This window comes from Eulemur rufifrons, chromosome 7 (assembly GCF_041146395.1).
Source record: "Eulemur rufifrons isolate Redbay chromosome 7, OSU_ERuf_1, whole genome shotgun sequence".
Classification (NCBI taxonomy): Eukaryota; Metazoa; Chordata; class Mammalia; order Primates; family Lemuridae; genus Eulemur; species Eulemur rufifrons.
This window is the reverse complement of record NC_090989.1, coordinates 281,075,335-281,090,424: the sequence shown is the minus strand read 5'-3', so window position 1 is coordinate 281,090,424 and position 15,090 is coordinate 281,075,335. Positions and strand designations below refer to the sequence as shown.

At 60.8% G+C, this 15,090-nt stretch overlaps 1 protein-coding gene across 1 annotated transcript in view; it reads right to left on the bottom strand.

The window, feature by feature from the left end:
* The window catches only part of HMCN2 (hemicentin 2), a 139,232-nt gene that overhangs the window by 18,875 nt on the left and 105,267 nt on the right, over positions 1-15,090 (bottom strand). The window contains exons 67-84 of the mRNA XM_069476953.1: positions 14,789-14,886; positions 13,995-14,261; positions 13,250-13,440; positions 12,729-12,810; positions 12,506-12,642; positions 11,832-11,973; positions 11,608-11,752; positions 10,770-10,897; positions 9,949-10,105; positions 8,449-8,570; positions 7,442-7,606; positions 6,168-6,275; positions 5,742-5,876; positions 5,209-5,343; positions 4,036-4,226; positions 2,926-3,139; positions 1,839-1,973; positions 692-882 (exon numbers count right to left, since the gene is read on the bottom strand). Of these exons, the coding sequence (XP_069333054.1) occupies positions 692-882; positions 1,839-1,973; positions 2,926-3,139; positions 4,036-4,226; positions 5,209-5,343; positions 5,742-5,876; positions 6,168-6,275; positions 7,442-7,606; positions 8,449-8,570; positions 9,949-10,105; positions 10,770-10,897; positions 11,608-11,752; positions 11,832-11,973; positions 12,506-12,642; positions 12,729-12,810; positions 13,250-13,440; positions 13,995-14,261; positions 14,789-14,886 (2,743 nt within the window). The remainder of the gene's footprint in view (positions 1-691; positions 883-1,838; positions 1,974-2,925; positions 3,140-4,035; positions 4,227-5,208; positions 5,344-5,741; positions 5,877-6,167; positions 6,276-7,441; positions 7,607-8,448; positions 8,571-9,948; positions 10,106-10,769; positions 10,898-11,607; positions 11,753-11,831; positions 11,974-12,505; positions 12,643-12,728; positions 12,811-13,249; positions 13,441-13,994; positions 14,262-14,788; positions 14,887-15,090) is intronic.

Below are 15,090 nucleotides of genomic sequence, written 5' to 3'. Positions count from 1 at the left end.
CCACAGAGAGTGCCTGGGTAATGGTAGCCCCGATTACTACTGCCGCTGCCATTGTTACCTGTCCTATTATTGCTGCTATCCAGACAAAGGCTCCCACATGGGCAAGATTAAGGCCCCAAAGATGAACTTGAGTCAAGACTGACTTATGGATTTCTGCACAATCACTGGCACTTGGGACACAGAGGGAAGGTGAGAGGCAGCTGCCCTAGTGCCTGAGGCTTTGGAAACAGTGTGGAGAAGGAGCCAGGAGAGCTGGGTGGGGTCCTGCCTCCTTCACTTACTGCTTGTGGGCCTCTCTGAGCATCAGTGTCTTCATATGTAAAATGGGGACACTATTACCTGCCTACCCTGCCCCCATAGGGTTGTTAATAATAATAAAACTTTTGGGACACTACCCAGCGACCATTCTTAAATCCCTGGTATGAGTCATCTCACTGATTTCTCACTATAACCCTGTGAGGTGTAAATAATTATTAGCACCACTGAGTGGGTGAGGTGACCAAAGCACAGAAAAGTTAAGTCACTGGCTGGAGGTCACCGTAGGTAGGGGTGGGACGATGTCTGGTGACCGGGCAGGGAAGTGCTTTGCGGACAGTAGAGGAGGTGCCAACCTAAAGAAGCCTCCTGAACAGTCAGAAAAAGCGTAGGGTTGTCCCGGGTGCCCCCCCCAAGGTGCCAGGCCCCGTCTTGCCTCGGTCCTGGGAATGGCCAGGGAGCCATTCTGCGGCCAGTGCCGGAGGCGGCTGCCTCGCAGCGGAAGGCCATCTTTGAACCAGCGGATGTTGGGCGCTGGGTCTCCACGGACCACACAGTCGAGCTGGACGCTGGCCCCTACAGGTTCCACCAGGTAGGAGAAAGCCTCCCCTTGTAGGACAGGAGCCTCTGCATGGGGTGACATTAAGCAAGTGGTCAGGAGACAGGCTCCCTTTAGGCTCAACCTCCCATAAACCTGTCCCCAGTGGCCTGCCCAACCCATGCCGCCAGGGGCCTACAAAGACTCCTGCTAGCCCAGCATCATACGCATCAGGGTATCATGTCAGGGGTCAAGTCACTGACTGGCTGCGGCTACCAGGAACTGTGCTGAGCAGGATTTGAAGCTGAGTGGGAATAGTGCTGTGATTGACTAGTGATGCCTGAGACAGGCACAGGTGGGAGTACAGCGTTACGTATGTCAGATACTCGCTCTCACAGATGGGTTACACCAGCTGCAGAGTACCTGCCAGTACTTTGGAAATCAAGAGCTATAGGAAAACAAGAACATCAGGACACCTCTGCTGTGCACAGCAACACTGAGTTTCACGGGACTCAAAACACTCTCGGATGCCCTGTGCCAGTTTCCCTCCTTCCTGTTTCCTGAGGTTGGATTTACCAAGAGCTGCAGCTGCGCCCTGGTGCCTGGGGCTGCTCATTCCCTCCCTCAGGCCACACCTATCCTGGAGCTGAGCAAACTAAGTTATGGCATCACCTAGGGTCACTGTGCTCCTCTGGGTGGGGAAGGCCACAGGGGACAACTGGCAGGCTGGCGAGCTTTGGGCATCTTTCAGCCAGGCTGCCCTGGCCCCAGGCCCTCCTCACACCCTGGCACCGCCCAGCTGCAGGTAGTGCTGCAGGCACTGGTCAGACTCCAGCTCTACCTGCAGCCAGAGCTGTCGGGTAAAAAACACTGATGCCCGGGTGCTGCCCCAGAGAGGCTGGTTTACTGAGTGGGAGGTGGAACCTGGGCCTCGGCATTTCAGAAAGTCCCCGGGGGATTCCGTGTGCAGCAGGTGGAGAGCCACTGTCCGAGACTGGGTTCCACGGAAGTCGAGAGAGAAAGGCCGCCCGGGCCCGGGGCCTACCCTTCACGTGGACGAAGCTGACGGCCTGCACGCGGCCCACTCTGTTCTCGGCCCAGCAGACGTAGGTCCCGCTGTCCTGCCTGGTGACCGCCACCCGCTGCAGCGTGCTGCCCCCATCCTGTTCCGACACCCCTTCTGTGGTGGAGAAGGACATGGGGACCCTGAGTGCAGGTGCAGGGAACTCCTGCCCCCATGCTTCACTCAGACCTGGGTACCCAGCAGGTGCTAAATAAAGACACAGAAACAGAGGGAGTGGCCCTTCTCCCAGGGTGACGGCTGACCAAGACACTGGCTCATGGGAGGCACAGGCCATGTTAGAGGGTTTTATCACTCTGAGGTGCGCACTGTGAGCTTGCCAAGGGGTCACGGGAGGGCCATGGGGGACAACGAACATGTGGCACTTGCAGAGACATTGCTGTGGCTTCAAGAGATGGATTCTATCACCGGGCCTTGCTCTCCTTTGCCGTGGGTCAGACACTGCCTCACTGCAGGCATCAGGACAAGTGGCCGCCTGCCTGGATATTTGCTCTGGGTGAGGCCTGGTGCCAAGCGCGGCCCTTGTGTTGTCACTCTGTCCTCGGGACCCCTGTTACCTCCACTTTACTGGTGAAGAAGCTGGGCTCAGGGAGGCCGGACCCTCGCCCCCGGTCCCCCCAGGGAAGTGGTGGGACCCAGCCAGGCCTTCACCACAGGTGTGCAAAGGTGTTTCACACCTGTGCACTCCGAATTAGAAATGCGGGGTCCCAGGTGGGAGGGCAGAGCCACCCAGGGAAGGGCTTGGCGGAGGATCCCACGATGGGAGCGGTAGCTCTGGGCTAGAACACAGGCCCCCTCTCCCGGCCCTGTGGTCTCTGGGTTGAGTCATCTTCTCAGGTGGCTTCTTGCCGTCCCTGATACATGGCTCGTTGGACATGGCCACGACTGAGTTTGTTCTGTCCCCTGCACAGGGCCCAGACTGGAGACCTAGAACCACAGGGCCGGCCGACAGCCTCCCCGGGTCCACGGGGTTGGGTCTTGCCACCTGTCCGCCCTCCTCGGCCCCCCAGGGTGCTGGTCTCTGTCCCATGTGCCCCCAGCTGGCCCAGACCTGTGACTGGCCGGTCGTTGATGGTCCAGCCAACGCGGGGGGTAGGGCTGCCCCGGGCCACACAGCGAAGCCACAGCCTGTCCCCGAGGCGCAGGCTGCGGTCCCCAGGCAGGGTGGTGAACACAGGCAGCGCCAGGATGGTGAGGTGCACGCGGCGGCGGGCCCGGCCCACGGCATTCTCAGCAGTACAGGTGTAGGTGCCAGCGTCCTGGCCCTGTGGGCAAAGGGAGTTGACTGGAGAATTGCCCCCCACCCCTGGCGTCGGCCAGGATGCCGGTGGGGACCCACTCCCCCGCAGGTTCCCACGGAGCGTCCAGCCCAGAGAGGTGAGGTGACTTGCCCAAGGTCACACAGCTAGTAAACGGGCGGGCTGCACCACTGCACTCCTTGGCAGCTTTCATAAGGCTCTGCTCCTTCCTGATCCAAGCCCTGACTGCACGATCACAGCGGTTCCCGTTTACTAAGCACCTACTGTGTACCAGGCCTTGTGCACAGAACTTCACCTGCACCAGCTCATCCACGCTTGAATCACCCCAAGGCAGGTCCCACTTTCGGTGCTGTTATAGAGGCCCCAGGGAGGCTCTGAGAGGAGGAGTTCCATGGCACGTCCAGGCAGGGCTGGGTGCTCACCACCGCACCACCCAGCTCCCTGGGGCAGGGTCCAGGGCCCAGGACACTGAGGCACGCGCCCAACTGAGCCCCCCGGAGAGCGGCTCACTGTGTGTTGCAGACTCTGATGGCTGCTGACGGGGAAGGGAGCCGGGTCCCACCCACACCCCTGGCTCAACACCTCCCAAGACCACAGGGAACGTTCAATGTCAAAGCGTAGTTGAAAACAACCAGCTGATTGTGGGGACACAAAGTTGTCACCACCCGCCACCCCTAGAGCTGGCCCCTGTGGTCTAGGTTCAAATGTGGGCTCTGTCTCTTGGCAACAGCATATCTTGGGACAACTAGGTTCACTCTGAGCCTCAGTTTTGTCACCCGTATGTGGGATGACAATGCTTATTTCCAGGCCCCTGGGGCTCAGAGGCTGCGGCGCTCAGCACAGCACATGGCAAGCAGGGGGTCTCGGCAGACGTCTGCTGCTCCCAGGGCGGAGCCCCTTACCTCCACGTCCTTCACCAGCAGCTCCCCGGAAGGCAGGATAGTGAACTTCCCCTCGGCGCCAGACACAGGCTGGCCGTCTTTGTCCCAGGTGATGTCGGGCTCAGGACTGCCCCTGGCCGTGCAGGGCAAGAGAGCGTGGGAGCCCTCGGTGGTGGCCAGGTCCGGGAGGCCATTCTCGATCACCGGTGGGACTGCGGGCAGAGGGAGGCCCGCTTGGACCTGGGCTGGGGACAGGCTGCCCCCACCCCAGTGCCTTTGGGGCTTGGCACGGCCCCTCAGCCCTCCCCAGACATCAGCTGCCCCCACCAGCTCCCCGGTCATAGGTCATTGCCTATTGTCAGGACGACGTGGGGACTCTGAGTGTGGTGAAGCTGTGATGGGTGACCCCACTGCATCTGTGCGCGCACACACACACACACACACACACCCGCCCGCCAAGACTAAGAGCTTCAGGACAGAGGCCTTGGGCAGGCTCCACTTGGGCACAGACTCCTCGTGCTGGGCCACTTCCAGGGCCAAAAGCAGAGCAGCTGTCACAAAGCCGCCCTCAGGGAGGAGCTACCCTGGGGGCAGAGTGAAGGTCCCTGGCTGGCCGTCTGGTGACCAGCGATGCTCCTGGTCACTGGGGAGAGGAGCACACAGGACAAGGAGGCTGGGAGGAGCAGGGAGCCAGGAGCCCTCTTTATTCACAGCCAAAGTCCAGCCCCAGCCATACACAGCCTCGGGCAGGGACAGCACAGAGCAGGCCACTGGGGCCAAGGCACGGCTCCCCTGTCCCAAATATGCCCGGCCAGTGCTGCCCCCTTACCTCTGGAGGCAGTGATGGGCCAAACTAAGGGAAGGGCACAGGTGGTTGTGTGTGTGCAGGGGAAGGGACCGAAGTGACCACTGCTATGGGACAGCCAGAGTGAATGAAGGATGCCAGACTAGTGTCGCAGGAGGGGACAGAGAGAAGTTGGGGGACAGGAGTTTCTGCCTGAAGCCAGACGTCGGGCACAAGATTCGAGATGTTTTCCCTTTAGTTCCCTCTAGAGCCAGAAGCAGGGCTGAGGTTGGGGAGCACGCAGGGACACGCCCTGCCCGGGCCCAGCGCCAGGCCGTGAAGGGAGGAGCTTGCAGGAGCCTCAAGGCCCCTAGTCACCAGGGTCCACCGTGGCCCCCCCTCAGACCCACCTTGCACCACCAGCCGCGTTTTCCCCAGGGCGTTGCCTGCTCTGTTCTGGGCGATGCAGAAATAGTTCCCGGCATCCTCGGGGCTGGCACGGATAATCCGCAGCTGGCCGCTCGGTAGGACCTGGGTACTTGCTCCTGGGTGTGGTGGGAGAAAATCAGGGCCAGTGGCTGGGGTGGGGACCCCAAGGAGGAGAGGAGGGCAGCTTGGGCTCTTCTGTCTGGCAGGCAGCAAAGGACTTGCTGGGGTCACAGGTGACCAAGTGACAGCCAGGAAGCCCAGCCCAGAGCCCAGCCCAGCCACCCCCGTCCCTGACCTCACGACTCCGCCACTGAGTGCTCAGATAGAATCTCCAGCTGTGGTGGCGGCAGGAGGGAGGAGGGCAGGAGGGTGAAGCCAGAGCAGGGGCGGGGGGCGTGTCCGGGCAGGCCAGGCGCTTTCTGGGACCTGGAGCAGGTTTGCAGTCTCCTGGGGCAGGAAGGAGGACCCCAGGCCCATGTTCTTCCCTTCCTGGCTGGCTGTCAGGGACACTCACCTGCAGGGACACTGAGGCCTTCCTTCTGCCAGGTGATGGCTGGCCAGGGGATGCCCGAGGCCTCGCAAGGCAGCAGCACCTCCTCCTGTGCCACCACCCGAACCACGCTGGGCAGCGGCTTGACCGTGGGGGCGGCTGCAAGGGACAGGGTGCAGAGGTCCCTGGGGGCACCTTAACACCAGCTCCTCCAACCAGGGGGCCTCTGAGCACCCGGGAGAGAGGGCTCTGAAGGAAACGGGGATTCCGGAAACCTCGCTACAGCAACAGGGATGCCGGGGCTGATTTTTTCCTCCCAGAGAATCCCACCAGGGAGTCCGGTCAGAGGCAGATCCTGCCTCCCGCCCTGGGGCCTCATCTCCACCCCACGCCCCACCTGCCTCTAGCTCTCCACCTGCTCCCTCGGCGGCCTGGGCCGGGGACCCTTACCTTGCACAGTGAGGACCACGTGCTTGTGGGCCACGCCGGCAGAGTTGCGGGCGGTGCAGGTGTAGCGGCCAGCGTGGATGGGGAGGGCCTGCCCGATCTCCAGAGCACCTGTGGGTGGGAACGGTCATGGGGGTGGGGACGGAAGTCCCCATGATGGAGGTGGCAGGGCTCCTACACACCCCCACCCTGAAGTCCCTGGTCCAGGCCACCCAACCTGCCTCCTCTGCCTGTCTGTAAACAGCACGGGGGACCAGATGACGTGAGAATCTGGGTTTTAGGCCTGCCTCTCCTCCCTGCCTGAAGTGTAACTGTAGGCAAGTTCCTTCCGCTTTCTGGGCCTCAGTTTCCCCACGTGTACAGTGAAGAATCAGACAAGATAGTCTCTAAACTCTTCCAGCTGTCAAGTTCCAGGATCTGCCATGCCCCACATGGGATCCTCAGCCCACAGTTCCCACACTCTGCTGTTCTCACCTTGCTCTGCTAAAAACTCACCTCCCTCAGGAAGCCTCCCGGGATTACTGCCTCTTCTGTCCCTCTTTGCCCTCCCTGCCTCAGCCTTGGTGCCTCAACAAACACCATTTAACATTCTCAGACTGCAGGCTGCCCTCTGTAGTCAAGTGAAGTTGTTGCTAAATTGTCCTCCGTGGACTGGGCCCTGCTGGGTGGGGGAGGGGAGCGAGGCCCACTGGACTCCGGCCACCCGGCAGCCCCCGCCCCACCCGGGATGCAGCCGGATCTGTGGCTTTGCTGTTACCACTTACTGGAAGGAAGGACTATTGCTTCCAAAGGGTTCGAGACCGCAGATCCAGCCAAGTGGTTCCTAGACTTCAGGGTTTCACTAACCAACTAATACATTTAATTTGGAGAATCCCTATAAAGTGGCCAACTTTTTATTTTGACAAGCAAAGACATTTAAAAAATCACCATCTACTAGTACCTTAATTTCATCAAAGAAAGGACTTTCAACACCAGAAGACTGAGAGTGTAATTTCAGAATAAAGGATGGGCCTTCTAACGGGATACGAGCAGGCTTACAAACACTCGCTTGCAAACACTTTCCCAAGGAGCAGCACTGATTTGCCCACGAGCCCCGGAGATCTCAACCCTGCAGTGCATGGAGGACGGTCAGTGGCCCAGAGAGGGCAAGGGGGTTCTCCCGGGTCGCACAGCCAGAACTTTCCACCTTTCTCTAACACGTGGGCTCCTTCCACCCTCTCTGGCCGCCCTCCCCTTCTCCCCTCAGCTGTGTCTGTCTGCGGCTCACCCCAACTTACCCGAAGGTGAGACGCGATAGCCACTCCCCCGCACTCCTAGCTGGGTGCCCGCCTTGCTCCAGGACACAACCGGGGCCGGCACGCCTGTGCTGTGGCACGTGAGGACCACGGGTGCCATCGTGGTCACAGTGAATTCTGTCTGGTCATCAGCAATGGTGGGAGGCCCTGAAACCCAACACAAGGTTTGAGGTCCTGCTGGGTACAGCCAGGAGCTCATGGCCATGTGGCTGGGTCATGAGAACTATATGCATGGAGACTGAGACACCAGGTGACGTTAGTGACCAAGGGCCAGGGAGGGAGTCAGGTGCAGCAGAGGGAGAGGACAGAGGTGCTCACTCAGCAGATGCTTTGGGGCACAGGGATACAGTCATGGCCAGCTTTCTGTAGAGATGCTGACCTGGCAGCTTCAGAGCGCGGGTCCCACAGGAGAAGGGGGCTTTGAGGGAGCTACCCAACTAGGGCCAGAGAAGGCCCCAGGGGAAGTGGCGTTTAGCCTGAGAGCCGAAGGAAAAGCAGTTGTTGGCTGGGTGACAGGAAGAGTGTTTCTGCAGTGGGAACAGCATGTGCAAAGGCCCAGAGGTGAGGAACAAAAAGCTGAGCAGCAAGACTGGACCCCGGAGCCAGGCGGGCCTGGGTGAGCTGAGCCTGGGGGGTTGGCAGGGCCAGACCACACAGGGCCTTGTGGGCCCAGATGAAATCCTGCACTCTATCCTGAAGGAAGTATGTAGCTGTGGAGGGAGGGATTTCCCACTGGGGTGATAAGGTCAGACTGGGTTTAAAACATTCTGGATTGGGAGGGGCCTCTCCTGTGAGCTACCATGTGCCAGGAACTGTGTTGGGGCTGGGGTTGTATCGGGGGGGAAGGCAGGATCTGAGAGGGCTTCCAGGAGGAGGCATCTCACAAAGTGCAGGAAGGCTGTAAGGAAGCCAACACCATTCCACAGGCGGGAGAAAACTCTGGAGTGGGACGTGCTGCCCCTCCTTTTCTGCCTCCTGCCCCGACTCACCGTGAACGGTCACCTGGTAGAGCCTGCGGGCCTCGCCCACCCCGTTGCTCACCACACACTCGAACTGGGCGGCGTCCTGGGGGCCGGGTGCTGTGAGCAGCAGGGCATTGGAGGGCAGGAACCTGGGGCGGACAGGCAGACAGCTAAGTGACCAGTCCAAGCCAGCCGCGGCCTTCCCGCAGGGCAGTCTGGATGTGGGTCTCACGACCATCTCCGGTTCCTATATCCAGCTCCTGGCCCTGCCCGACTCTAAAAGTTTCTTCTAGAAGTTTCTACCCCCAAAGGTCTAGCTGTTGGGCTTGTGGGTGATTTTTATTTTCATCCCTGAGTTTCCCTGTAACCCTACATGTTTGCTCTGCTATAATAACCCTCTAGGATAACTGCTTTTTTTTTTTATTTATTTTTTTTAAGAGACAGGGTTCTACTTTGTCACCCAGGTGTGTGGTCATAGCTCACTGCAGCCTGGAACTTCTGGGCTCAAGCGATCCTCCTGCCTCAGCCTCCCAAACAGCTGGGACTACAGGTGTGCGCCACCATACCTGGCTGATTTTTTTTTATTTTTTGTAGAGATGGGGTCTCACTATGTCACCCAGCCTTGAACTCCTGACCCCAAGGATCGTCTTTCCTCAGGCTCCCAAAGTGCTGGGATGACAGGTGTGAGCCCCTGTGCCCGGCCCTATAACTTCTGTCACGATAGCCACATTCGAAGCCCCAGGCAGAGGGCTGGGGCTCACGGAGCACCTGCTCCTGACACACAGCTCCGTGATGATCTGGCACCGAACGCAACAGGCGTTTGGCGAATCCATTGCTGACTCGGCTCCTTTAATACCCGCAATGGCCGTTTCAATCAGCCGCATTTGAGAGACGAGGTTCCTGAGTGGCGCAAGCTCAGGCTGCCACATCTTGTTTTTTTTTTTTTTGAGACAGAGTCTCGCTTTGTTGCCCAGACTAGAGTGAGTGCCGTGGCGTCTGCCTAGCTCACAGCAACCTCAAACTCCTGGGCTTAAGCGATCCTACTGCTTCAGCCTCCCAAGTAGCTGGGACTACAGGCATGCGCCACCATGCCCGGCTAATTTTTTCTATATATATTTTAGTTGGCCAGATAATTTCTTTCTATTTTTTTAGTAGAGACAGGGTCTTGCTCTTGCTCAGGCTGGTCTCGAACTCCTGACCTCGAGCGATCCACCTGCCTCGGCCTCCCAGAGTGCTAGGATTACAGGCGTGAGCCACCGCGCCCGGCCCACATCTTGTTTTTAAACAAATAGTGACTGAGACATAAAGGTCACATACTCTCTCTTTGGTCGTGTGTCCCAAATGCTCTCACCCCTGCCTTAGTGTAAAGACCCCCGGCCCCCACGGCCAGACACACCTTCTGGTCCCGGCTTCGGTGAGACCTGAGCACACCCTGCCTCGTTTCTGCTCCGTCCCCCTGCCCCTTGGGACGGGCACGCCCCTCACCCGGTGGGTCCCAGGACGCTACCGCAAGGACCGGCTCATTACCGGTAGGCTCTCTGCTGCAGGCGGAAGTCCAGCCTCTGTCCATCCTTCCACCAGGTCACCAGGGGCTTGGGGGAGCCGCTGGCCTCACAGGGCAGTGAGGCTGGGGCGTGGGCAGTCAGGGTCAGGTTGGAGGGGCCGGGGGCGATGGTTGGAGGCTCTGGGGAGAGGGCAGTGGTCAGGAGACAGGGTGCAGGGGTGGGGAGTGAGGGGCTCCCCAAGGCTGTGCCCAGAGGCAGAGCCCAGGGCAAAGGCACTCGCTAGCCCCTTCAGCCTGTCTCTACGGTTGGGGGGGGGGGGGAGGGCAGGAGAAACTCCCTAGGAGAACTTCCAACAGGCTCCCAAGGCTGGGGCGTTTGGGGCCTTCCCTCATCCCCAAGCCCGCGTCCCCTCACCACCTGTCCTCAAATGAGGCCCCCAGGGCTCGACTCCCCGTCAGCCCTTGCCTGAGGCCAGGGTCCGCCAGGGTCCACCAGGTTGGCCTCCAGCCAGGCTGTCCATTGGAGCAGGAAGAGATTAGAGCACCTGATTCCAGCGACTTTGAATCTAAGCTTTCACATGTTCCGCCTTCTGTGCACGCCTTCCCACGCACTCAGTAGAATGGTATCGCAGTAGGTGTGTGCGGTACGTGCATAAATATAAATCTGCTCCCTCTGCCTGTGCATGCTCAAAACTTTTTACTAATGGGCTTTATGGTCAAAACATTTGAAGACCACGGCTCTTGGCTCCTGACGGCTGGGGGTGACCCAAAGCTAAGCAGGACTGGACCCCAACAGGGATTGGATGCTGAAGGCAGGGAACACGCCCTTCCTTGGGCCACTTACCAAAGACCTGGAGGTTGCGGCTTTGCCGATCGGAGCCAGCGGAGTTGGATGCCAGGCAGAGGTAGTGGCCCGTGTCCTGGGCGAGGACTGGCTGGATCCTCAGGGAACCATCAGGCAGAACTTCAAACCTGGAATGAAGGGAGGGGTTGCCATGGAGACCAGCAGGCCAGTGGGGCCCTCACCTTTGCCCTGGCTTTTTGTCAGCAAGATGCTAACTCAGGAGTCAGAGTCCTGTGTCCACGAGGCCAAGGTCAGTGGTCACAGCCATGGGCCGCCCCCATACCCCAAGCAAGCATTGGAAAGGTAGAGAGAGAGGGGCTGCCCCAGGCCTCCCGTGCTCTTGCCTGCGCCCGGCCTCCCCCAGGAGACAGTGGGACCCCACTCTTCCTGGGAACAGCCCCTAGATCTGAGAAGTGCCCTTCCCCAGGACCATGTCTGTACGGATTGGACTGGGGATGGACACGTCACTCAGGCTGGGCCAATGGCATTCTCCGCCCTGTGAATTTGGAATTGGGATTACAGACAACTCGCTAGGTTGTGTGAGCTGAGCAGCCGTAAACTTGGGGACCAGGGGTGTGTTGGGGACATCTCTGGCATGTTCACAGGGGAAGAGGGTGAGAGAGGGAGGGAGAGACAGTGGAGAGAGACATGAAGGCCACACGCAGAGAGCAGAGATCAGCAAGAGCGTGAGTGGCCTGCCTGTCCTTGCGCTCCGTGGGCCACCCACGTCCTGATGATAAAGACGCTTTTCTGCTCCGACCGCCCTAGTGGATTTCTGTTTACAACCCACAAAGAGGCACCTGAGACCCTCCCGGAGGCCACCCCTTCCAGCTCCCACCTGGGGTTCCCAGGTTCCAGGGGGGCCCCGTCCTTCCTCCAGCTCACGAGGGGCGGGGGCACGCCGTCGGCCTGGCAGGGCAGCAGGGCTGTCTGGTTCACCGAGGCGTTCACTGCGGGCGGTCCAGGCCGGATGGTGGGCGACACTGGGGAGGGCACAGAGGGAGTGGGGCTGGGGGCCTGTCACTCTGAGGGGCGGGGCGGGGCGGGGCGGGCCACACTCACTGTGGATCTCCACGCGGAAGGCCACGCTGGTGCTGCCCGCGGCATTGCGGGCCGTGCAGCTGTAGTCACCCCCGTCGGCTGTGCTCAGGGCCTGTAGCTGGAGGAACCTGCCCTGCTCAGGGAACTGCGTGTGGGCATCCGCCTGCAGAGCCCCACCAGGGAGGAGAGACCCTCGTCAGCACCCGGCCGTGCCAGGCCAGCCCCCAGGCACCAGGCAAGGAGGACCAGGGGCCAGTGAAGTGGGATGGTGGCCTCTGCCCCATCTCAGGCTGCTGCAAGCCCAGGCTCAATGCCCAGCTGAAGACCCTCTGAGGAAACTGCCTCCTCTGGGAGCAACGGTGCACCCTACCCCTGGGCTCCACCAGAGGACCCCCACCCTTGGGTGCAGAGCAGCAAATGCGGTCCGTCTGAGGGATGAGTGCTGAGGCCTCCGCATTGGCCTCAGGTCACACAGCCACGAGAACCAGGCATGTGCCTTAGAAGCCCTGGTGTCCCGAGCCTTGCCTCAGCATTCCCATCCATAAAATGGGGATGACAGTAGCGTCTGGCGTGGGAGGAGGAGGAGGGAGAGCCGTAGCAAAGTGCTGCTCAGAGCGGCTCTCAGCACCCAGGACGCGGCCTGGCCAGGCCTCAGGACAGGAGGCCGTGCCCCTGGGACCCCACCTGGTGCCCACCTTCAGCAGGATGCCGTCTCGGTGCCACTCGATCTCGGGCGCTGGCTCGGCCTCTACAGAACACTCCAGGACCAGCTGCCCCGGGGCCAGGCCGACCACAGCACGGGGGCCTCGAGGCCCAACAACATTTGGGGGGGCTGGGGGTGCAAGAGGACGTGAGAGGTGGGCCCCCCTGCAGGCCCCATCCTGCCTCCCGCCCCTCCCCACCCCCCACATGCCCTACCTTGAACCCTGACCCAGTAGCTCTTCTCAACTTCACCCGCAGGGCTCTGGGCCAGGCAAGTGTACAGCCCCGCATCGCCCACCTGGGGATGGAGCGGGGTGAGCAGCTGCCTCCGGCCCGGCCTGCCCGCCTCCCAGTCTGGCTTTCCTCTTCCACAGCCAGGGGCCCAGGATTCAAACTCAGCCTGCAGAGTCGGCCGTCCCACCTTCCCAGCCAGCCTGCACCCCTCTCTGGGATTCTCCACCTCCGCCTCAATCTGGCTTCAGGGCTGGTGCGAGGCCAGCCTCTTCCCAGAAGTCGCCCCTGACTGCACCAGCCCTTGTCCCGGCCCCAATGGGGATTCACCTGGCGTTGGCATCAGCTCGGCTCTGACCCAGTTGGGAGCGCCCAGGGCACAGCTCGGCTGGGTCACATCCACATACTCACCCCTCACAAAGGGGGACCTCGGCCACACCTTGTCACCTGCCCACCCTCCCTTCTCTCCCACCCCAGCCTCATCCGCGGAGGGAAGGCACCCGCACCTGCACGCCCTCCACCCGGAGCATCCGCCCGGCTCTGCTGCTGTCGTCCCGCCTGCTCAGGGCCTGCCCGTCCTTGTGCCAGGTGATGTTGGGCTGGGGGGTGCCCCGGGCATCACAGAGGAGCTCCATGGGGACGCCAGGGGTCAGCAACAGCTCTGTAGGCCGTCCGGAGTCCTCGATGTGGGGGGGATCTGCAAGACACCCCACCCCGGGTCAGCCGTGCCCAGAGTGCTGGGGGCTGGGGTTCCTCCTACCCTCCCCCCGTCCGGATGCTGACAGCAGACGGGGCCAAAACCAGACCAGGTGGGGGGCGGTGTTGGAAGGTCCTGGAAATACCAGAAACCATGGGCCCATCTTCCCGGGACAATTATTTGTGCTTTAAAACCAACAAGGACACGTGTGGAGGAGGACACACAATTGACACAACTTTTCCAATATGTTAATAGCACAACACTTGCAAAATTTTATGTTGAGTCTTAGGGCTCTGTCGTCAGATTTTGGTGGCTCTTGTTCTTGCTTCTGCCACCAGGGCTGGGGGACAAGACAGAAGAACACAGCTCCAGGAGAATCAAACCTCCCGGCCACCCACAGCCTGCAGGCCAGGCCAGTGAGGCATCCCATGGGGGACCAAGGTGGCAGCCCCAAGTCTCTGGGGGATGCACCTCCCTCGCTGCCTTCCCATCGCCCCCAGAGCCCTACCCGCTCCCCCAACCCAGAGACGCCGGCCTGAGGACACATGACCCACCCATGACGGTCAGCTGGAAATGCCTCCTGGCTTCTCCCGCCTCGCTCACGGCCACGCAGGAGTAGGTCCCCGAGTCACCAGCTTCCACGGCCTCTAGCTGCAGGCTGGGCCCCTGCTCCAGGCTCTGGGGTGACAAGGGCTCCCCATCCTTCATCCATGAAACAAGGGGCAGGGGGATGCCCTGGACCTCGCATGGGAGGACCACTGGGGAGCCACGGACCACCGCCACATCCTTCCGGAACTCCGCAGGCTCCAGGATAGGGGGTACTGTCGGGGGTGGGGGGAAGGTGGACAGGAGCCATTTTATTCCATGACAGGTGGCCCTCACCCCAGTACCTTTGCACAGGTTGCTCCTGTTGGCTGGAATACCCTCATCCTGGACAATTCTGTCTCATCTCCATTACACAGCTTAGACCTCACCTCCTCCAGGAAGGCTGCTCTGAACTCCCATGGCCGGGTGAGGTGCCCTCCTCTGTGCTCCCACAGATCCTCCCCACCCCCTGGTATCACTGTCGCCTGGAATTGTGGCCATCTCTTTAAAGAGCTGTCTCCTGCCCTGACCTCCTGGGCGTGGGGACACAAGCCACTCTGCTCCCCCACCCCCGCCTGCCCGGTGCCCCCGCACACCAGAGTGAAACAATGAGCAAGCGAAGGAATCGAAGACCGAGTCTGAGTTTGCTGCCCTGATGCCCTGAGGGCCAACCCTTGGTCCCACCCAGATGGGCAGAGGGGCCGAGGGCCTGGGTTCTCCCCCAGTGAGGCCAGAGGAGCTCTTGCCCGCCCCTGCTCCATACCGTGCACCTGCAGGGTGAAGTTCCTGTCCGCCACGCCGGCTGGGCTGGCAGCCACGCAGGTGAAGACGCCGGCATCCGCCAACTGCACCTGGGAAATCCTGACTCGGGGAAGGGGGTGTGGAGAGAGACAGAGAGAGAGAGAGAGAGAGAGAGAGGCGCGCCGGCTGAGCGGAAGGACTCCTTCCCTCTTCCATGCTTTGTCTCCCAGCAGCTTGCTGGCCACAGGGCACAGGGGTGCCTCTGCTTAGACCCCTTTCCTGGCTCCCCAGCTCCCCTGGGATAAAGCCCCAAACTGCCCCTCC